The sequence below is a fragment of the Colobus angolensis genome, unplaced genomic scaffold (genome assembly GCF_000951035.1).
Source record: "Colobus angolensis palliatus isolate OR3802 unplaced genomic scaffold, Cang.pa_1.0 Scaffold134, whole genome shotgun sequence".
NCBI classification, from domain to species: domain Eukaryota; kingdom Metazoa; phylum Chordata; class Mammalia; order Primates; family Cercopithecidae; genus Colobus; species Colobus angolensis.
Window position 1 is genome coordinate 7422044 of NW_012114422.1, and position 25766 is coordinate 7447809.

Here is a 25766-nt window from a genome sequence, read left to right on the forward strand (position 1 = left end):
ATTTGAAAAGATTTAAATTAAAATGCCTACTATAAAAATTAACCATATATTCACACACATAAATCATAGCTGGATTTTGTTTCCAAAACCAACTTTTATGGTGTAACAGGCATTTGTCTTTGTTTTATGTTACAAAAACTTTCTAAGTGTAACTTGAGAACATGTGGTATTGGTGGGATAAGACAGATTGGAAAGTAGTATAAGTAGTGTTGGTACTGGCCTTTAATGTTAGGAAATTGATCATATTAAATAGGTGTAGTAGAAGGAATTTAAGTATCAGTTGGAGATTTGGAAAAGGTAACCTTTAATTGGTCCTTTTATCACTGAGCTTCTATAACTTAAAGTCATAAAACATTTCCTGGCTTGAAGTTCCTTTAAAAATTGAATCCCTCATTACATAATCTCAAAAGTTACTTATCTGAAATATATTATTCTATTTCATTGCTATGCATATATAGTGAAAATATGTAATATGCAGAACATTCATCTTTGAAAAAGAAGAAACAGACATGTTTAGTATTAGTTAGCAGAACATTGTTTTAATTAGAAATAATTTGCTTTCATGTTTGCATGGGGCTTTCACAGAAGACAGTGGCATTTATTAAATGCTTTCAGAACATTCTGAAGCCCTCCTCATTTTCCACTTAGATTATATTCTAATACAATAATGAAGGTAAAATGAATGGAATACTCTAACCTTGTATTTATTTTATTCTTTCAAACTTCTAGTATTTATTTTAACAATAAAGCATCTTGGAAGTGTCAGTAACTGTATTATAAATCTATGATTCAATCATATCATAATTCTTTTAAAAAGGAAAATAATTTCTTATGAACAAGTAAGTCACTAGTAGCTTGTTTATGTTTTTGTTTATTTCTGCTTCATTTTGACCTTTCTTTTCAAATGTACAATAATGCCTTTCTCTTCTTCTTTTGTACTGTGTTTGATGATACCTAGATATGCGTTTCCCACTTTTTATTTTGAATTTATTAATTATAATCTTGTCTTTCACTTTATAGTAAACTAATAAACTATACTACTAATAAAAATAATTTCTTTTTAATGTTTTGGATATTGAAAATAACATGTCTCTGTGTGTGTATTTGATTTTGAGAAAGTGACACATATCACTATTGACAGTACATTTATTTACATGAGTACTAAGACTAATCAGTCACTGACTATGAGGTTAAAGTAATGTCAAAACACAGTGTGCTATTTTTGGCATTTCGCTTATTGGATTAGGAGTTAGCAGACCTATGTTCCGAGTCTATAAGACATGGGACATGCTGATTAACTTTGCTATACAGTTCTAAGAGATGTAATTCTTAACTATTTAGGAGTAGAATTTGGGCGAGAGGAAAGAAAGACTAATGCAATCAGAATTATCAGTTCTATTTCAGAGATTTAAATGTGTAGGGGAGTTATAAAATTATTTAACTGTGTAAAGATGACTTTTTTGTTGTTGGTTTATAAGTAAATAGTGGCTCTATGTTACAAGTCAACAAGTACAAAAATTTAACTTTTTTTTTCTACATCCTGTACTAGCTTAACAAAACACTTTTCAGAACATACTTATCACAGAGACTGCTAATGATGACTTCTTTGATGTAATCCTTAGACAAAGAAAAATCAAGAAACTATACTGCTGCTAGATTGAAAACTAAACAACACTCCTGCAGTATCTCCTTTAATATCTTTCATATAAGGTTTACTACTGTATTAATAATACAAACTTCTGAGAAAATAATATGACTTATAAATTTTTCTGTAGCATAGTTTTTAAAAAAGTGACTAGAGGTATCTTGCAACAATTAGATAATGTTTCTGGGTTACATAGGAAGAAGATATAATAGAAAACTCAATGACATAATATTCAGTAGCTCATGAATCTTTGTGAAAAATATTTTATTTCAAAATATGTTAAAAATAAATGAAGATAAACTTTGTATAAAGAAAACCAATGGTTATAATTTGATGAGAAATGTAGTAGTACAACTAAGTATTTTAAAAAGCACACAAAAAATAAAAATTAGAAAAAGTTCTTAAAGCACAGAAAAATTCATTGGTAGAGATAAACATACTAGGGATACACAGGATTTAAAATATTTTTAAATTCATAAATGATGTAATTGAACTAGTTAAGTTTATTAGGAAATAGTATATATTCATTTTTATATTTATTTAAAATCATAATACACTCTCCATTTATAAAACCGTTAGAGATAAATAATATGGTTCAGAAAAGCCAATACATTTTTTGAAATCTTAAACTCCTAATTATGCCACAATGCTCATTTGCACATATCACTCTTTCATGTATGATGTGTAAATATAAAATGTATATGATGCTCAATTTTTAGGGTAAAAAAATATAAAATCATAATTTTACTATTGTGCTTAAATTAGACAATAAATTTAGAAATCAACATGTAGCAAGAATCTTTAAATGTCAGTTATTTGTACTAATATTATTTACCATTTATAATAGTAAGGTCTAGTCAGTCTCAGAAGCCATTCTGATTCATGATGCAATATACCAAAAATTTTTCAACTATTTTGTGTTATGTCTTTTTTCACTACGTAGTGATGATATACAAAATAAATTATATATGTTCTCTGAATTTCTAATTTAAATTTTACTTTTCTATTCAAAGTTAGAAACCTCTCCAAAACTTTGATCAAAACGGAAAATTTAGCAGAAATGTATAAAACCATATCAATACAATCATATTGATTATATGAATAATTATTTAACATATTTCAAGATTCTCCACTAACAAGACCATTTTCTGTTTTGCAAAAGAAGATCCTGAAGCTACAAGGTCTCAGTGTTGGAATGAGGTTGACCTAGTTTCCAAATCTTTGGAATCTTATTTTTTAATCATTTTAGACTAAGAAATAAGTGTAAATTTTTCACTTGGAAAAAAAAAAAAACAGAGTGGTGAGTATGGAGAGGAGACATTGTGTTTTAATAAAACCAATTTGTTAATTTTCATAGGAATTAAGGATTGGATAAAGTTATTAATTCTTAGGAGACTGTGAACAGACTACATAACTGGCTAAAAAATCATGTAACTAATCATTGCATAAAGACTCTAAAATTTGTATATGGGCTTTCTTTCTTCCTAGAAATGGAACAAATTCAGGAAACCATAACACTTACGCAGATAACAGCAGATGCACCCGCAATGCTTGGCGTAACAGGTCTTACAGTTATGGTATGCTGTAAAATGTCAGGATTATATGAAAAATGTGGAATTTTTTATATTCTCTTTAGGGATTTTTATAATTGGCATAATAAAAGTCACCATATGGGAAGAGTTACCATTGGTATAGTTCACAGATACTTTTAACACTTTAAAACTGTCTGCCCTTAATTGTTTTTAATCTTTATTTTCTGACAGCTTCAAATTAAGTTTTTACATTGTTTTTGGTTGTACAGTTAATATCCACTAATTTATGCACTTTCTTGGGACGTTTTTGTTTGATATATTATGTTCTCTAGAATACAAGTGATTTTCCGTTTTGTTTTGTTTCTAATTTGCATTTTCATTTCAAAAGTTAATTTTATCATAGATAATTTGATTATAAATTGTAACCTCAAAAATGATAACATTAATATTTTCTTACTCATGGTAAAATATTATTACATTAAATATTTGTTTTGCACTTAACATAATAAATCACTTGTGTATACTGTAATGCCTTCTAAAATGAGATTTATTAAGAAAGAAGCAACTTTTTGAAAAACAGCAGTCAAAGTTAATGACTTTCTTCAGACGATGGACAGTGGCATATATTCTTCCACTATGAATTTCATTGGTGCATTGAATGATTTTATAAATTTATGAAAAAATTACATAAAAAAAGAAGAAAATGAATTGCTTTAATAAATAACAACAGTCCGTCATCCCTGTGATTTCAGGTCATTATATTTTACTAAAGTTCACTAGAAATATTAATATCAGTGCCTAGATTCTGTTTAAAATAAACATAGATGGGTTCTGATGGTTGTATCTAATGCAGTGTTTTATCGCTAATTTCATGGCTATTCAAAATGCCAACACACTCATCATACCCATCTATGTTTTATATTTGTCTTTCCAGGTCCATTCTCCCTATTCTCCTTGTTCTCTGCCCAGAAGTTTGATCTGAATGGCTACATCCTTGCTACACAAATTGTGGCATTGCATTAGAAGCATTGGCGTCACCTGGGAGCTTGTTAGAAAAGCAGACTATAGAGCACCACTGAGAACTATTGAATTAGAATCTGCAGTTTAACAAGATCCCCAGGTGATTCTTCTTAACATTTAAACTTTTGAAGCACTAGACTCTATCAACAGACTCCCTTAACCTCTGGGGGATTCCAGCAGGAGGATGAAGGGAGGGAGGAAAGTAAGATCAGAATTTTTATTCCACAGGATTCCTCGCCATTGCAATTACTGGAGTTTGTTAGGACTCCTAATTAAAGGGCATTTGTCCTTTCATGCCAGGCTACAATAAGTGACTTTGTCCAACATCTCACTCTCTTTATCCCAACAAGTTGGGAATCATGACAGCCCAGCTACCGCTACTATAGGTTACAGGATGGTTCCTTGTGGTTTCTTTAAAATCCTTTGTAAGTAAAACTTCCTCGAATTAGGCAACATTCTATTGTTTCTAAATGTACTCTGATGAATATACCACTGGTACATGGAAATTATTATAGATGTAATTGAAATCTACATCTCAGATATTGTATTCAACAACATCTCTTAATTTATGACCACCATTGTACTTCAAAGGATAATATCTAGGTAGAATTACTGTTGGCTGTTGCTCATCATCCTACCATTGGTTGCTCACTTTTTTCTTAGAAAATGTTTTGAAAATCTAGACAACACAACTGTGCTGTTTTCTAGCAATTATGTCTGTAAGAAACATAGAGATTCACAAATATAGAGTAGATAAACAGAAATTTAAATGAGTTGGCTGCATTGAAATTGAAAAGTAATTCTATTAAAAGTAAAACTGTCAAGAAAAAATATGGAGTTAATAGAAATCTGAGATGAGCTGAATGTTACACTTTACTTTTGTATAACTTATAGATGAGAGCAATATGAATAGTGTTAAATCAAACTGTATATACTTGTATCCAGTATTCCATATCAATATTTCATTAAACGATGTATTTTTTTTTCCTAAGGAAATGAGCTAGCTAAGACATTTAAAACTCTGTGCTAATCTTTTTTAAATAAATTTGTTCACATTTATCTTTACCTTACAGGATTTTTATATAGCCAGAGTATATTTTATTCTTGCAAATGATCCAGAAAGGGGCAATATGATTTACTGGCTGTGCATCTAAAGCATTAGGTACTCTATGTGTACTGTCTCATTGAAATCACAAAATATCCATGTAAAATTATTGCCCCTTTAAAAGATGTGGAAACGGAGAAGAGCTAAATTAATTGCCCAAGGTTATCGATAGATTAATAAAATATGGTCATTCATTTGACTCTAAAACTTCAATACTATCATCTACACCACCTGACTATAGATAACATAATTCCATATATTCAATCAGAACTCTCTCAAGTATGTGTCTTAGAAAACCGTAAATAGATGCAGTTAGTGTACCCTATCCTAATTTATTCATTTGAATACAAAATTTTAAGTAATCAACAATATTTGACCCTAAATATGTTTACCTTAATAAGGCATAAAAGCTTTATTAACTGGATTTAATATTGAATGAAGACATCAATTATCTGATGATAGTGCCAAGTATAACCCCATGGCCTGAAGCCTCATAATACTTTGTTTTAAAGGTGTGAACAGATGAATTTAAAGGTGTAGCAAAAGCCAACTGCTTCTCAAATCAGTTGAAATTCAAATCATCATCTAGTCCTTTTAGTAAAATCATCTTTGGCTGCATTTGTTTCTAAAAGGAAAGTTCAGAAGAGTTGATGAGGCTTTTTTTTCCTCCCTTAATATAAGCCTCCTCAATGAAAAATTTCTAACATCTCTGGGCTCTGGATAAAATTAATCTATAAATTTCTGTCACTTTAGTTTCATTTGCTATTATGAGAAAATACCATTGGAAGAATAATTTAAATAAAGAAATATCAAGCATTAACAGTAAAAAGCAATAGTCCATGTTTTAGAATACAAATGATGTAATTGTGAAGAGAAAAATATCCTATGCAATGCACCCTAAACCTAACACCATGCTGTTTGCCATATATGAAGGTTCTGCTCTTCCTAAAATTGTAAAGATTAGTTGTGTGGTTTCACTCTGTGCACAGCAGGGTAACCATATGCTCTAGAAAACTACATGCAAGGAAAGCAGCTTGTTGCAAAAGTGGGTGAAAATGCCCTGAAATAATTCTGAACAAGATAAAAATGTCTCTACATAGGACCATTTCTTCATATTCCAAAAGGCAGAGGAGTCTGCTTTGGCATCAGCTTTGAGCACAAATAGAAAGTCTAGCCCCTTCAAAATATTTTAACAAAGAAAAAGATTTAAAAGTCACATACGTCACATTCACTGTGACCATCTCATTCACAGGTAAAACAAGCTCTGGTAACCATTTGGGGAAATCAGCTACACGCAAAATTATTTCATCTCTGATCTTTAAAGTTAAGCTTTCCCTTTTGATCAGTTCAGTACATATTATTATCTTTCCTTATTTGCCCATTCTATTAAAAATGAGAAATCATGTGTTAATACGATAATAAGCTAAGAAGATATCTGATCAATGGTTACAGGTGAACAAAACAAAGTGATTGAAAATCTGAAAAAAAAGTAGGTTTCCTTAAAGAATTACTCAAAGGAAGTAAGAACATTGAGATCAGAAATTCTTAAAATCTTTACATAGTACTAACTCAAAAGCATGGCTTGAAGGGTAGCATTGGATAAAAATGTTAAAATGGTTACTTGCAGATTTGCCATTTGTGAATAAAATAAAATTTCATTGTTTAATATTGTCATTCAAGTCCTCAGACATTCTGAGTACTTTTATCTAATACATTTTAAAAGCGCATAAACCTGTTAACAAGTAAATTCTAACATTTTATTTTTTCTCTTCTTTCTTCTTAAAGACAACTTATTTAACAAAATATAAAGGAATTCAAAATATAAAAATGTATTCACTGTTATGAATGACATTGCTTTGACAATTTCAAAAATGTGATGAAATAAGGTAATGGATAGAAAATAAGGATGCTATTCAATAAATATGTATTTAAGTCATAAACTGGTATATTTCTGAACATGAATTATTAAATAGCCATAGTTATAAACATTGAACACAACTTTCCATTAAGTAACATAATTAGGGAAAAGTCAAGAGAACAATGGAAAAAGTAAACAAAAAGTATGGCAGGATATTGATAAAGCATACAATGATCAATATTTATATATATTCTTCACCCCAAATGTTGATATTCCCGTTTTATGTATTCACTTTGCCAATGTCAAAGTTCTCTCACATCCAAAATAAATAAATAAAATGAATAAAATTAAGTAATTCTATAAGAATTATATAAAACCAGATAATTTTTTTAAAGTTATAAATTCTGGAGTCTATTATTAGTTATGCTTTAAAGATGATGTTATTAAAATAAATACATTAGTTAGTCTTATAAATAAAGACCTGGGAATTCAAGCAGACAAACATAATTTCACCATATATATAAAATAAGAAAACAATGCTTAAAGATTAACTCCTGAGAATTTTTGATTTGGCAATAAACTTTTGCATACTTTTTCTTCTCTTTATTTTATTTTCTTCTTCTTTTTTTAAATTTATATTTATTTATTTATTTATTTATTTATTTTACTGTTTTACCTCTATCTATTAACCTTTCAGGGATCTGAAACATGGTAAGTAAAGGGAAATTAAACCTTGATGTTTTGTTCTCTTTGTTATTTGATACATTGAAAAACAAGCATTTTAAAGTATATAATTTAGGATAAAATTTAAAATTTAGAGCTAAAGTTTGACTTGGTATTGATGTTCTTATTCATCTATTCCTTTATTGATCTTTCCAGTAAAATCATAATGAATGTCAATAGCTCAGCCATCCTTAAAGGTTGTCAAAACTAATTATTGTCATTAATATTGATTCAGAAAATCCATCTGCCTTAAAATATCCCTTCCAGTCATAAATTTCCCACCGTTTGAGTCACTCTTATGGAATTAAAGTTTAGCTTTTGCTATATTATCCGAGATAGCTTGTCAACAATGTTTTTATCGTAGTGGAGAACAAACATCCTACGAGGAATAGACAGGGTTGGGACTGTGTGACAAATGTTGTTCTCTCTCCATGATGATCATCTTCATCTAAGTTCTTGCTACTTAATGTATGAGCAAACCTAGAGATCTGTTAGAAATGCGAAATCTCAGCTCCAACTCCAATTTCGTCAAGTCACAACCTGCATTTGAACAAGACTACCAGATGATTCATGTCCACAATGAAATTTGAGAAGCATACTATAAGACCTATACTCCACGTAACTATCAACTGTTACTTGCACTTCTGTATATCTTACTGTTTTGTCTGATTGCACCTATTCACTTGAAATTTCTTCTTTAAATTCATGCTAAAGTGACTCCTTTAAAAATTACATTTGGTAATAAATATATGTTCCCTGCTAAAGTCCACAAATGGTTTAGATAAAAATAAAGCTCATTTTTAAGGCCTAAAAGTCAAATGGTGTTTTTCCTACCTAGGTTTCCCACCTCATCTACCTTACTCTCCTCCTGGTGCATTGAGTACCAGAATTAGTGGGTTTTCTTTTTCTCAAGTTACAACTCAAGCTCTTTATAACTAACTGTTTTCTTTTCCTGGTGTGCTTTCTCCTCTGAGAAACTGCAAAGCATAACTCCAAGAGCATCTCTGTCTCCTTTCTGTTATTTAGGCCTCAGTTTAAATTTTAACTCCCCAAAGAAGCCTTTCCTTACCATCCAAACTAATGTAGGAATCCATCTATCTACCATCAGACAATTATTTACTTGTCTATTGTCTTTTTCTTCTTCACTTGAATATAAGTTCAATAAAGCAGGGTCTACTAAGTTTTGTTCAATACTGTATACCCAGCAATTAGAAGACAGCTTGGCACTCAGTGGATATTTTGAGAGAGAAAAAAAATTAAAAGAAAAGAACATGGAACAGAAAAAAAGTGAAAAGAAATAAAGAGAAAAAAAGAAAAAAGAAAGAATATAGAAAAATGAGTGAATAAATAAATAGTAGAATGTGGTGGTGAAGAGAGTAAGAATAGCACTGTCATCTGTTGTTAGAAATAACACTGCCTAAAAGAACAGCTAGGATTGGACCTCCAAATAAAGAAGCTTTCAAATTTAAGGCACAGATGTGGGCACTGGGCCCAGAAAAAAAAAAAAAATGTACATGTGGCTGATTTCACATTTAATGAGATGAGTACGTTGCTAATCTCTAAATTCCTTGATGGTAGCATTGGCCACTTCTAGGTTTGTTTTCACATTGGCTATAGATAATCATTAAAATAAGTATATGTCAGCTTAACATCAGTAGGGAATATAAAGTGATGGCAAATATATTAATTAATACATAATATCTCTCTACAGAGTCATAGACTTTTAGGATTAAAAGGGACAGTAACAATCATATTATTAAGATACTCTTTGATGCTTTAGTGATTTTTAAATACCCACTTTGTCCATTACAACCTATGCTTGAATGACTTCGAAAATTCACTGCTTCCAGTAGCACACAATTTATATTTGAAAAAAAAAAAACAAACCTGAATGTTAAATCAGTCTTCTTTATAATAAACTGCTTTGCACTGTCTTATGGTTCCATACACTAAATTTTACAACCTATGCCAGAGGACAGATTTAATCTCTCTTACACAGAACAACATATCAAGCATTTGAAGCCGGTTTTACCTCATCCTTCCTCACATGCCATACTTGTTCTGTGGTAATTCTTTCTCTTATAATTGACCTATAATTTTTTTTCTGTAATCTAATCTCTAAACTTTTCCTTTGGGAATAGAGACTATACAATATACTTTTGAATTCATCACATGCTTAGTGAAAGATAAGATGTACAATAAAACCCTGATAACTGATTACTTGCTGAGCATACATTAGTATCCATAAAAATATATTTACATGACTACTCATAAACTAACTCCCTCATTGTTATAATGCTTATTAAGATTTTAAAAACAACATGTTTTAGATTTAGAAATTTATACTTTATAAAAGTCTTAATAGAATATTTGAAAATCGTGTTAGTTTCTTGCAAACTCTTGAAAACATTGAAAGTATATTTTATGCATAATAATATAGCCTATTAGTGATGAGCACATAATAGGCACCTAAAAATTGTTGCTTTCACACAATGCAGTTTTTGAGGTAGAAGAGTGTTACACCAGTTACTGAATCAAATTTGTTACATAGTAATCTTAACTTCTGACATAAGCTGGTAATTTAATGTGAATATTAAATGTGTATAATAGTTTGTTGTTTCCTTATTTTTGTTGTCTTATAAATATTCAGATGAACTTACTTGAAAACAATATAAATTATAGTAAAAATAAAAAAATTGCTGCTTCTTTGGATTGAAAGTGGTCACCTAAAATAAATGTTTTATGCTGAATTAACTATTCTTACCTTAAACTTAAGAATAATAAATAATATACTTATTTAAAAACTGTTAGATTTTCTTTTAAGCTCTAGTTTTGGAGGAGAAAAGTCTATATCATATTCAGTCTCAATTCAACATAATTTCATGTAACTTTATTAACCAAAGTGATATCCCACTGATATGGTCATTAGCATTAAATGTACTGTGGCGTAACTGACTATACTATGTCAAAACAAACAGTAGTAATGTCTATAAAAGCCCCATAACAAATATTTAATTCTGTAAGATATTGTAGTTATCTAAGTTAAATTCCCATTGGGAAGTCCAATAAAAATAATTAATAATTATTATATGTTTATATGAAAACATTCCCAGAAGAATATATCCAAATTTTGTACTTAAAAATAGCAACTATCAAGACTGTTCTTTAACACCTGACAGAACTTGTCCACATATTGAAAAAATGATAATAGAAATATAATTCTACTAAAGTCTCCAAGAAAAGCAATGCTAAAGTAAAATAGGGTGGATTAAACACATCTTAATTATTATTTAACATAATAAAATATGACAAATAACTCCTTGGGACAGGATACCCAATTGTGCTTATAATCTATGTTATTTCAACTTTAACATCACTTAGTGAAAGACCACATATCAGACACTAAATGAATCTTGAATGAATCAATGCTAGTCTAGGACTATCAATACTAGTCTAAGACTGGATTTTTATACAGTCTCTGCTAGACCACAATTTTCTCTACAAAATAATGATATTGTACTAGATGATCTGTAAGTTCCCATCTAATTCTAAAATAGATAATTCTAGAAACACAGGAAAATTTACTTATCATTTCTAAAATCATGTTATTACATAGGTTTTGCTATTTTCAAGTCAATGTTAGGTAAATTCCTCAAGTCTATAATATCAAGCTTTAGAGTTTAGGGATTATTGAAAAAGATTTTTAAGTTAAATATGAAATGATATCAGAAGAGATCTTATAGCTAAGGCAGCAAATTATTCTGATGAATTTACAAATGTCACTAGATATATGTTATCTAATTTTAAACATCTGGATATTTTGTAAATAAAAAGCCAATTATTTTTAAGCTTACTTATATTAATTATGTCTTCCTTCAAATGTAAACAATTTATTTATTTTTGTTACAGGCTATTCAGCCTAAATACCCACTCAAACCATTTTTAATGAGTCTTAGTAACATACTAGTTTCAAATATTTATTCATCTTTCTTCCTTTTTTTTCTTTTTTTTTTTGATGGAGTCTCTCTCGCTCTGTCGCCCAGCCTGGAGTGCAGTGGTGTGATCTTGGCTCACTGGAAGCTCCACCTCCCAGGTTCACGCCATTCTCCTGCCTCAGCCTCCCGAGTAGCTGAGACTACAGGGGCCCGCCACCACGCCCAGCTAATTTTTTTGTATTTTTATTGGAGATGGGGTTTCACCGTGTTAGCCAGGATGGTCTCGATCTCCTGACCTCGTGATCCAACCGCCCTGGCCTCCCAAAGTGCTGAGATTACAGGCGTGAGCCACCGTGCCTGGCCTCATCTTTCAATAATTAGTTCAAATATTCTCTGAGCAGCGCTGTTTGATTCATATTTAGAGGTTGTTAGTCCCGCTACTGTAATTCAGTAACATTTCAAAAATGCTGCTATGCAAATGTTTCTCATAATAAATTTGTGATTATTCTTTTTATTTAAAGTTATGTAGACTGTTCTATGGCATAGATTGTATTGTTCATTCTCATATACCTGCTATCCAGTACAATGTCATGCACATCACAAGAGTCAATACGTATTTTGTGAAGAAAATGAAAATAACAACCATCCTATGACGCAGTGGTTCTTAGCTACTGAGTTGTGACTTTGGGAATTGAACTTACTGCTCAAGATCATAAAGCTAACAAGGAACAAAGTATAGTCTCAGCCTAGTTCTTTGACCAAAACTCAAAGTTGATAGTAAGCAATTTTTTTTTTTATCTTTGCACTGGGAGAAAATACCTAAGAGTTTATGGCATTTCCAATCATTGCTATATTTAATGCTTATAATAACCCTGATGTAATATTATGATACTACAAAAACTACTTTGCAAATATAAAAATTGAGCTATAATTGTTCATTTGACCTGAACAAACATAGTAGTTGGCAAAGGTGGACAAAAATTCAGCCAATAAATATTAAATTTTCATTTTGAGGACTATTGGACACTAATACAGCAAAGTGGTATGGTGTTAATATGCATTTTTAAGAGATCTAAACCAACATTATTTATTTTCTTTCTCTTTTGCTTCTTTTTATCTCAACGTACAAAGAATCTTCAAATGGAGGAGATTAGAAATAATTTTCTGTTACTGAGAAAAAGTAGAAAGTAAAAAAATTAAGATAATTTAAATTATTGATGTTTTAACTATAGTACAATAGAAAAATTAATTGGAATGGTACCCTATAAAGAACTGAAAATATATTTGAGAAATATTTCAAGTTTTTCCAGATTATTCATTAATTTTACAGTTGTTATTTAAATAGTTATAGTGATTTAATTTATCTATGTGTTAATTTACTTAATTAACACATAGATTGACTCTATACACCTCAAGTACAAAATATTGTGTGTAATCCATGTTTTCTATGTGTTCATAATAATATTGAAGTCAATTATTAATATATGCCCCAGTTTATAAAGCAGATAAATTGGGAACCATTAATGATCAAAAGACATCATAAAACTAAAAGTTTAATTGCAATGTGAATTCAAAAATTAAAAATATTAAATTATTATGTACTGCAAAATAGCATGAACTTGCAGTCATCGAATGGACCTATGCTATAGTAATCTCTTATATTTCTGTTTTACACTGTAATTAACTTTAGCAAAATAATATCCTTTAGAATATTTTTCATAGGACATTTTTGACTTCACAATTTTTTAATGGTTAATTATAAAATTATTTTGATTTTATAATTGTTCAAAGGCTATCAGCAAGGCCTTTATATCCAGTTCCATTTTGTGAATTTTGAACTACTAATACAATAGAAGCAATATATTATTATGGATTAATGATGATATTGTTGCCTTTATTTTTAAAAAAACTGGTATAACTGTGACAAAATGTAGTTACCTTTAACACTGAAATATGTAGAGATTTCATTATTTTGAAGAAGGTAATTTCAAGCCTTTAAGTAATTTAAGTGAATTTTCTAGCAAGTGAAATTGTAAACACTTATTCATTAGTTTGACAACTATTTTTAAAAAATATCTATTGGTCAGAAACTATACTAAGTACTGAAAATGCAGCATGAATAAAACCCATCCACTCCTTGTCCTCAGACAGTTTAAATCTTACAGGGAAAGTTATAGGGCTGATTATTACAAATGCCTCTTATAACAATGGCAAGTTATAAGAAGAATACCTAACCTTCCTAGAGGTAACAATTTAAACTAAATCTTGGAAAGGAAATTAGAATTATGTTGTTAAAAGAAACAAGGATTAGCTTCTCAGAGTACCTTTAGGGAGAAAAGAATACAGTGATTGACTAATTAAAATAAATTGTGTTTTGCAAAATAATAGAGTGATTGTGAGAGTTACATGAGATGAATTTGGAAATATGGAAAAAACCCAGATCATGCAGTTTTCTGTGGGTCCTCACCAAGTCTCTACTTTACTTTTAAGGGCATTGAGAAATCACTGAAAGCTTTAGAAGATGTGAGTTAGATGACTGGATTTTTATTTATAAAAGTTCATTTTAACTACATTGTGGATAATAGATTAGAGGAGTACAATTTTTTTTTTCTGAAATATCTAAAAAAAATAGTTTTGGGTTGCTTACCAACTTATTGAAAAAGTAACTTGAAAGACTCACTCTCTGCATACGTACTATAACTTCTTTAGTACTTTGATCAGAACTCATTTTACAAAATCTATCTTGTACAACTAGAATGGGTTTCTCTACGTCCTCGACTCTGTTGCAGTGTCCTGCAGGAACGGGTCTTGCATTATTTATCTTTATTTCCTCTAGAACAGAATCTGATACTGAGTAAGGATTTTAGCCATTGTGTCTGAGCCAAAATTATTATTTTCAAAATAATACTGGTTTGATGTCAGCCATTTCCAATTTAGAAATCTGGACCTGCTGGTAATCAAGTCTTAGAAGATAGTTTCATAACTAAGGGCATAGCTATATTTTGAGAACTTTAGTAAACACTAAGCAATAGAATAATAGGTTTCCTCTACTCTTAACACTGATGAATATTTTTGCCCATAATACTAAGAGATTGTGTCCAGAGTGTAATAGATAAGTAGCAAACCAAAATCACTGAAATAGTAGTGAGAAGAAGAAACAGAAGAACCAATTTGAATTAAAAGAGATAGTTGATAAAAGTGTAACAATTTAAGTTACTGTCAATAATGATGAATACGTTAAAAATGTTTTCCATATAATGTTTTACATCTAATTTAAAAAATAAATGAGGAATACATTTCCAAGGTACATGGCACCACTGAATGCATATTAAATTCAAAATCACCATTTTGTAAAGAATATGGGGAAAGGTAAAACAGGTATCAATCTCTCAAACAGCACTAGGAGCTTATGATAACAACGGGGAAAGTTTGAGCACTGATTTGGAATCTACCCAGGAAGTACTCTTGATGCTTAATTAAAATTTACTTGAAGAAACTTAAAAATTTTATATGGAATCATCTTAAAATTATTTAATTTAATTTAATAGTTGACTATCACCTTTTCTATTTTCAGTCTGAATTATTTTTCCAAGTTATATAAAATTTTAATTTTTAACCACAAAGTTTCTCACACCACTTGATGGCAAACTTTGGCTAAAGCAGAAATAATATTATTAGTTGGTTTTATGATAAACTTATGTCAGAAATTATCCTCCTTCTATATAATGGGTAATAATAATTTCCAGGTAGCCTACCAATATTAGCGTGTGAAGTTTTCCAAAGAGAATGAAAAAATAGTTTTTAACATTTTAATATAATTTTACCTACTTAAATTTTCTGGTAATAAGACAAAAACTCTTTACCTGATTGAGCAAATCAAAATTTTAAAATGGTCCCTATATTCTTATGAATGAATATTTATCATGGGAAAGTGAATACAGAATCAAGGTGATACTGATTTAATCTTTTTGAGAAGACTATTACCAGTTAAAAATTCATTTTAGAATGTGCCTCGTTAAAGAGAATCAAAGTATGTACTTTCAGTACTAATTCTAATGGAAACAAACTTCTGAGATATTTTTGCATGATTTTCAATTAATGTATGTAAAGATGTCTTGATCTCTATCCTTCTTGTGCTCTAAGTATTGAATGGCTCCCCATTATTTAAATCATGGTCTGTAGAAACCATTTCTAATCACACTACAAAAACCATAGTCGGTTTACAGAAAATATTTTGATATCTTTGAAATGTAGCAGATATTTTATACTGAAATATGTTCAATTAATGTTCTTACTGATACATATATTGATATAATTAAAGACCTTTTAATCTTTTACATTACATTGATTTTTTTTCCTAAACTTCTCTATGACACTTGCCACCAAGAAACAGAAAAATGTGTTTTCTAGACTTCTTTATTTTGTAAAAGGTAGGCTTATATTAATTGAGTAGAAAATTACCAATATATGATGTTGTTTTATGTCATTTTTCTCTAAAAATAAATTTGACACTTAAAGACTACTTAAATTTTGGAGCCATAATATCAATGAATAGCTGTTAACTTTTCAAAATGGAAATCTTTCAATGCAATCATATGGGTCAGGCAAAGAATAAGCTATGTAAAATGATCACCAGACATAGCGTTTCTATGTTTCCCAAACAAACTGTACATATTCTCAAGTACTAAGTAACATTTGCATAACATAAAAATATCATGCAAACGCCAAAATTACTACATGGGATAAATCGTCTATGGGTAAATATATGCACTTATTAATCAAAACTGGCTACTTTATTTTCCTGTTTCATGAACATCACCATAACTGGTATGGAATAATAATAGGTATTTGGTATTTGTTTTTACTGTCCTGTTTATGAACTATTTTTGTTCAAATTTTCCCCCTCCCTCTCCAACATTTGCATTGACTTTGACTTATTTTTAAATTTCAATTTCTATGCTTTCAAATTATTCCAGTTTTCAGTGTTACTATTCATATTTTTCAGCTACTTTGAACTTTTTCTTTTGCTTTCTACATCTTGGCTCTCTTTCCGCTCATTCTCTAGAATCATTACCAAAATATAGCTTTGGCTGTAACTAAATGGGCACAAGTAAAATAACATCCAATACCTCTATGAGTAACAACTGCAAGCTCTTTAGTTCTTTCTATCTGTTCAGCATGTCTTGGTCTTCTCCTGGTACTTTGTGTATCTGCTTGATGAGGAGAGAGCCCGTCCTTGGACGTGTTGGGGTCCAGACCTGAATTTCTGAGACTTGTAACTTGCACTCGCTGTTCCTCGGAAAGTCTATGGATGGTGACAGCTGTAACACTGGATACAGTAACATCTGCAGGTGTGCTAGCAACAGCAAGAGCACCAGTGGTAGTCCTGTTATGCTCCTCTAACTCACCAGTGGAGGTAGTGTGGGTCAATGTAGAAGAACCTGTGGGACACAGTAGCACTAGATGCTAACTTTTTCTTTTTAAATTTTGTTTATTTTTTCTGATAAGTTTAATCAGTCATATTCTCTTCTATTACCTTAAGGATAATCAACATGAAGAGGCAAAACACAAACACGCCAGTAAATTGTGAAGCACACTAGATCTGTTGATTTGTTTGTATCAACCATTCTATGGATAGATATACACACAAAATACACCACATTTTAACTGTAATACATTGAAGGGAGCAGGTAAAGCAGTAAACCCTTTATGTGGCCTTGAATCAATCTTCTAAAAAAATCTACAGATGAATTTCAGCAACAAATGCCTGGCAAGTGTCAGGTTTTGATGGAATGGGTAACTAGGTAACCACACTTTTCTCAAAAGTATGCTTTGAATAGTCTGCCATATCTCTTCAGAAATTCTGGGAAAAATATCAAAATTTTATATTTTAAGACAAGCAAGTGAAGAAAAGAGAATTTAAAATCAAAGCCAAAATGAAAACAAATGATGGGAAAAAATGAGACACTAAAATAACCACTATAAGAAAATGTCTTTCTTAACCTCATTTGTCGTGAGCTCTGTAAGTACCTTAGAATTTACTGTGTTTTTAAAACTCAGTTAATAAGTTTTACTATTTTTATGTAATGTTTTAGTTTAACCAATTCTGAACTAATTAAAATTAAGCAAATTATTTGATTTAGAAGTGGTTGAAAATTAACTGTTAGTAAACAGCATGGAACTTTAATTCATACACACTAGTTTTAACTATTCGTTGGGAATTTCTAAATATCTCATAAGCATTTCATAGTGTCTATATATGTGCATGTGTGTGTATATAATATTACCACATTTTTATTCTAATTAAAGATTTTTTAATAATTTAAAAGTATGTATTCAAAGTGTCAAACTAGGGTTTGCTTTTTCATTTTACTTTTTTTTTTTTTTAAGGTTGTTCTTAGTGGTTCATGATGCTCACATAATGAAAAAAGTAACTTTATAAAAGAAGCATAAAATAGAATGAGGGTATATTTAAAAGGATCTTGACAACTAAAGTCCTTAACAGCAACAACAGCAACAACAAAAATTATTGAATTTTGGAGTTGCAGCTACTAATTAGGAATCATAGTCAGATCCCTGTTGGAAAACTTTTGAATATTGTCTAAAGCCAATGAGTGGTATATGTTTTTATACATTTTTCTTCTCAACATTTCAAAATTCTGTTGCCAATGTTTAATTAGATATTTTAGATAAAAATGCATAGGGATACTTCTACCATTCTGAAAGAGTAAATAAAAGCAATGTCAATATGGTTTAAGAATACTCTGCCTTTTTTGTTTTTCATCTTCTGCTGTAGGCAGGTGATTAGTAGTACTAATAATTCTGCTTTCTGCCTTAAATTCAAAAAGAAAGAAACGAAGTCAAACCTGGAGCTCCTTATGCATAGGTAAACAGAAAAGCCCATTTCCACCCCTAATTCTTCCAGGTTGAGTTATCATATCTGAATTTGACGTAGAAATTCAGAAGTACTAAATGATTATTGTATTTTGAAAGAGCCAAAAGTAAATGAGGTATGACGATTATCAAATTATTTTAAATATTTTAATATGTTTTTAAGCATGAATCAGAAAGCTTCTATTCAATATTTATCGAAGTTGTTTTGTGAATAACCTATTTCATAGAACAGAATCTACGAAGTTCACACTGGTTATATAAATCAGACTGCAATATTTAGTCAGTTAATATTTGATAATAATTTTTAATCACATGGTTAAGCAATAACTATGCTTGCACTATTAAAATACAGTAATTGAACTTATGGTAAACTGTACATTTGTGATGCACAGTTTCACATATACATCATGATGAGCTCATGTGCTCATTACTATGAAACTTGATCCATATTCTCCTAGAGAGTTTAATTGAGTCTTTTATTTTTGAGAGGAATGTGAAGTCAGAGTAAAAACTAATACTTTAATATTTTTATAAACTCATCATAATTTCCCAACTTTCGGGTTTAATTTTAATAAAAGAAACTATTAACTATAAACATATGTTGGTAATTATAAGATAAATCGATGAGAAATAATAGAATTTATACTATGTCACATGTCTGAGCATGCCTACCTTTACTAAAGGGATGGATTAAATTATCATATTCCATCAGAGTCATTATGGTTAATCTCAAATAATCTCTTGAATTTGAGTCAATAAAATCTGAGATAATCCTTATGAACAGGCTTAGGGGACTTAGGCTGCTTCTCTAATCACTCAAGACCTGCAGACCAAATCCAAACACCCACTTTCTTGAAGACTTCGGGGGATAAACACAGTTCCAGGCCAAGTTTTGGAATTAGAACTGGTCTTTGGTAATGTCTAGACCCAGGGTTTTCTGGCAGTTCCAATCTTAAAATACTTAGCATAAGAGCTATACTTCCCACCAATGGTGATGATGATTTTGTAGTATTCCCTTAACCTAAATGCAGGACAGTGTTTTTTTTTTTTTTTTTTTTTTTGAGATGGAGTCTCGCTCTGTCGCCCAGGCTGGAGTGCAGTGGCCGGATCTCAGCTCACTGCAAGCTCCGCCCCCCGGGTTCCCACCGTTCTCCTGCCTCAGCCTCCCGAGTAGCTGGGACTACAGGCGCCCGCCAGGTCGCCCGGCTAGCTTTTTGTATTTTTAGTAGAGACGGGGTTTCACCGTGTTAGCCAGGATGGTCTCGATCTCCTGACCTCGTGATCCGCCCGTCTCGGCCTCCCAAAGTGCTGGGATTACAGGCTTGAGCCACCGCGCCCGGCCTTCAGGACAGTGTTTAAGGCTGAAATAAAGCATTAAACCTCAGAATTTATTAAATAATCATAATCTAACCAGATATGTATTCCAACCAGTTATTTTACTAACCGGTACTTACTTATGTTTTACTTATATATTGTGTTCATATTCTTTCCACACCATACTGGGATGCAAGCTCCCTGAAGGCTAAAATTTTTGTATATTGATTTCACTGATGAATCCCTAGCTCCTAGAACATTGCCTGGCACATAGTAGATGCTCGAGAACATTCATCAGATGAAATAATAAATAAAGAATGAATTCAATAGAACTAAAATCAAATTAGCAATAATAAAAAGATACATTTCACAAATGGAATATGAGTATAATTTTTACCATGCAAAAGTCACAATTCAAGCAGTGACATGAATGAAGAGCAATTTCAAAGCAGGGGAAACATAAGATTTTGGTTTTAACTTTGAAAAACATCACTTTGAAAAAGTGTGGAATCTGAACATTAAGTTGCATAAGTAATAATTACTTCAAAATTTTTGTTAATATTTCCCAAACAAAAGTTTAGTCTGTTAGTATAAAATAGATTTACTTAGAATATTCAAAATTGTGTAGAATTAAAAGGGGATATATCTCATGCTTACAGAAAGTATAAATGCATCTAAACTTAGTTAGATATGCTTGATACATACAGTGGAACTATAAAGAAATAACACTGATTTCCTTTTTAAGGTAATAAAGTCATCCATTACCATACAGTTATGTCATATATAGCATTTACCATTTTATTTTAATATAAACGATTTGAAATACTGATATTGGTAATATTTCAAATTGGTGTGTATGAAACACGGACTTTTAAATTATCAAAATTCACCACTTAACAGTTTTAAATTACTCCAAATTTTTGCGTACACAACTATTTTATTAAGTAATTGCCAATGCTGGAAAAAGCCTTAGAATTATGTATAGCAATAATTCAATATTAAATATATACATAGCTATCTAATGATAAAATGATATTTTACTTTCATTTATGAAAAAAATTAAGTATGCTATACAATTATGTAAGCATTGTCTGATAGCACAGTTAAATGTATATATTACAAGATATAAAACTCAAAGGAAGAAAATGTACATTCAGAAAGCTCATTCTTCATTTGATATCAAATGATATATACAAGGTGTAGTTTATCACAATTAGATTATCCTGTCATTAAGTTACTTGAGAAAAATTTAAAAATAAGATGTTCACAATATGAAAACATAACTGAAATATAATTTTAATAATACTATTTAACAAAACATTCCTGAACTAACAAAAATAAAATAAAAATTATTTACATATATAAACATGCTTCACTAAGTCATAACTAGATGTCATCTTTGAAATTATGATGATGGAAAATCACATTACACATGTAAGTTGGAAATTTTATTTAATAATAATGCTGTAATGTGAAATTTGAAATTTTATTATATGTTTTCAAAAATTTGAAAGTTATTAATTTTAACATATGTACCAAATAATACCTCATGATAGAATTTGAACTTCATTTTGATTAAATTTTTTGTCCTATAGCTTTACAATTTTATGTTAAGTTTCTTTGTAATTATTTTCTAACTCATTACCAAAATAAAAAGCAGAATATATTGCTAGAGATATGCGTGGATGACCCAAAATATATAAGAACATGTAAAAGTAATTGTATATTCAAAGAAGTTTTTAGGTACTTGTGTTTAGCATATTACTGTGTGTAAATTATTTTAATATATTCTGTTCCTTTAATTTTAGTGTTTCATATGAAACATTTGAATGGAAATTTAACAAAATAATAATAATTCTGTGACATTGTGATATGTAATAAAGTAAAATGCCATAAATGTTTAACATTAAAACGTCCAAAATAAAAACTATATATACACAAATAACACCAACATAAAGTCTAAGTACTATGACTAATTTGATTCAGCCATAATTTGGATAGTCATTAGCATACATAATTCAATGTTTGTTATATTTTTTCTTCTTTTCTTTAATATGATTTCTGTGAAACTTATAGGAAAACATACCAATAAATGAGGACACTTGCAAACTAATTGAATATGAGGGTATAAAGTGAAACAAAGCTCTGATTTGTTACATTTTAAAAAATTCACAGCTTTCATTAAGCATATGCTAGCTGCGAAAATAATTGAAATATTTTGCATTTTAAAAAGTGTTAATTTCAGTATTTTAAAATCTGGCTACCCTAGTATTCAATAGTTAAAACTGGTAGATGGGTGCAAACTATGAATATGGAATTTAGAAAAGAGATGGATTAACTAAAAGTAGCCCTTAAAACTGTAGGAGAAATAGAAATGTTTTACCTTTGATGAATTGTTGTTAAGTATAAAATTATCTTTCTGACTAGGAGAATTTTAAGTGAATTCCGGAAAAGAACTAGTTTATACTTTTCAAAAAATGTATATCTATATTGGTCTTATAAAATTTGATCTCAAATCAAAATGTTGTATTTATGTTGAAACTTCATAAAATTAAAATCTTAAAATATATTACTCAATAATACAATATAGTCTTGATTGTAAGAGGCATATCTAAGAGAAAACTGCAGCAATTAAACTATGAAATGACAATGCAAAACTGGCTGTCACTTGTGCCCAGATTTCTGAGAGGTTAAAGTAAAAAGAAGTTCATCTTAGTGATGTAAGAAAAAATCTACTAAAATCACTTTGTGACTAAATTAATGATTGTAAAACAAATATTAACAAATTATACACTATCCCACAATGTTTACATGCAAGATAAGGATCTCAAATTATGAATTGCTAGAAATTTTAATAAACACAGATGCCAAGCAACCATAAATACCTTTTTAAATGAAATATGGCAATATCAAAACTTTTAGAAAGACTTAAGGAGACTACAGTTTTGGTCAACCATGACAAAATAATACACACACATAAATGTATGGATGCTATATTAAATATCACAGTTTTGCCCTAAGAAGGAGAATGGATAGACATCTCATTTCTTAGTACAAGAAATATACTAAGAGTGTGCTAGTGAAAAGCTATTTTAAATACAGAGTTTAAGAATCTTGAAGATAGTATCTTTCTCTCAAAAGATCACTTCTTGCTTCACCCAGTTGATTAAGACAAATTTGTAGAATTAAAGTTCAGAGTAGTATCACTTTAATTTTTTATGCATTTTGGGAGTTCCTCTGACATGTAGCGGTGCATCATATGTGTCATTTTTAAATTTAGATATGCAAATCCACAAAAACACACACCACTTGCAGAAATAAATTTCACACAATACAAACAATTATTTTTGTGTAACTAAATATAATAGTCTTATAAAGTCACAAAAACGACAATAAATGTTGAAGACCTAGGTTTTAAAAGAATATTCATGGCATCATTGTTACATTTCACAGTAAGAAGAGAAAAGAACAGGATGTCCCTCTACATCTTTATACAATCATCAACCAGAATCCTAAATTTTTAGATCTCTTTGTTGAGACACCTGTCATCTCTTAACTAGAGTAAAAGCATTTGTCATTCTGGGATTCCCCTAAACAAACAAAATGAAGCTTCACACACACTTGTTTCATTTATTTCCACGTAAAATCTTGTGGAACAGCTGGCAGCTCTCATGGAAGAATATTTTATTTCAAGATGTCATGTCAGGAGCACCTCATTTTCTTAGCCTTGTTTTCTCTGACAATCCTTGCCTTATTAATATCATTTGAAAGCAGAGAGCATGTCTTACACAGGTTTATACCCTATTTCCAACTGAATATTTGATAAATATGTGAGGAGAGAATAAATTCGTAAAAATGTCTAAATATAGTGTCTTCTTTCTGAATAATACAAATGTTTTGTATTTAATTAATATTTATTGAATGTAAAATTTATTTTTTCAGGTTATAAACATAAGTAAAGAATTGGATCTGTTTAGATACACCCAAACAATGCAAAACACATTTATAACATACTTTTATTTTATATTTCATGTGCTAGAATAGAGGTATGAAAAAGAGGAAGAAACATCTGACACATAGAAATTAATTCTTCATTTATGTTTTCTCAAATGAGAGTATCACTTCCCCTATATGTTTCTTCTATCTCCCAATATTCTTTCCAAAAACACAAAACCTGTATTTTATAATGATAGTATTTGTTTATTTTGAAAGAGAATAGAGAAAAGTAAAGAAAATACGTGGATGGGGTTACCTTGTATACCAATAATGATTGAAAGAAAAAATAAAAGCGGTCTTTATACTAATGTACTCATCATATCCCTGGGTCACAGCTACCTTCATTACCTGAATGTATCCCTGTTTATCCTTTGTTTCCTTCCATAGTGGCTGGCCTTTAAATTTGGGGCCTATGGAAGTGTCATCATTTTTCATTAATTGTAGATGTTCTTTACTACCTAAAATATATAGAAGGCTGCTTTTATATATGTGATATGATTTAATGGGAACCAAGAAACTATCCTTACCCCCCACATCTTTCTCTCTGTGTACCTCAATGGTGTTAAAAGATGTTCTTAAGAATTAAATATAGCCCACCAAAATTATTCTCTCATAACCAGACAAATAACTTTTTGGTAGATAGAGGGCCATACTAGAGTACTTGTTTAACTATTCCACTTCAATTAATATATTATTAAGTTTTCTTCTCCTTACAAAAATTACTTGGGGAAATTTTAGAGATATGTGTTTTGGGGAGAAGTGTGAAGTTTTGCTGTAAGATCATTTAGTAATTTTTATTGAGGCATTTATCATAAGTTGATTATCTGGTCCATATGACTGTTACGTAACTGGAAGAGTAGGGTTCATTATTAACAGCTCTGGTGTAAAAAAGGTGCAGGTGGCTAGGAAGGGCTGCCATTCTTGAGGAAAGACTATTATGGTGTTGATTGTGGAAGGGTTGCTGAGCAACTGGTGAGAAGCTGCATAAATATGCTCAAGTAAAGCAGTCTAATAAGAAACAGAGGCCAAAAACATCTTACTTTCCTGGAGCATACATTCTATAGAGCACTTGGTATTCTGTAGCAGCAAATTAATTAGTAGGAGGAGTTATTTTCTTGAAAATAAATACCAATTTTGGCTTAGAAAAAAATAGCATGTTGGAGGGGGAAAAAAACTTCAGAAATGGTAAGAACATACAGAGTCCATCATCAAAGCTATCATTAACCTAAAGCAAATGTATTGTATATTAATATTACATATGGGGTATTACATACAATTATATATTTGGATATTTATATTTGTCCATATTTAGAGATAAATATTTCTTATGTGATTATTATGCTAATTTCCTTTACACAAATACCTTTCATTTAAAGAATATAAGTAAAAAATAAATGAACAAACAAAAACTGTCTTTTAATACCATCAACAAACAAAAGTATGAACACCAATATATACATCATTTATATTTGACTTCAAGTGTGCTTCGTTTCTTTAGTTTTATTAAGGCAACAGATGATGTTAAAATTTAGCCATAAAATGTAGATATCTGACCAATAAAGATCTCAGAAATCATATAGTTTAATGTTATAACATCTGACCAACTGTCTTTGACTCTTTCTACTCTAGAAGTAGAAAGTTTGATCCTGGAACAGCTGCAGTCTCCAACTCCCAGCGCGAAGGACACAGAAGACCGGTGATTTCTGCATTTTGAACTGAGGTACTGGGGTCATCTCACTAGTGA

General features: G+C 30.2%; 1 protein-coding gene across 2 annotated transcripts in view; it reads right to left on the reverse strand.

Annotated features, from left to right (window-relative positions):
- Nucleotides 1–25766, reverse strand: part of CSMD3 (CUB and Sushi multiple domains 3) — a 1254780-nt gene that overhangs the window by 753542 nt on the left and 475472 nt on the right. Inside the window, exon 7 of one of the 2 annotated variants that reach the window (XM_011934352.1) lies at nt 16948–17259. The exons of the other annotated variant lie outside the window; for it this stretch is intronic. Within the exon in view, the coding sequence (XP_011789742.1) occupies nt 16948–17259 (312 nt within the window). The remainder of the gene's footprint in view (nt 1–16947; nt 17260–25766) is intronic. 2 annotated transcript variants of the gene reach the window in all.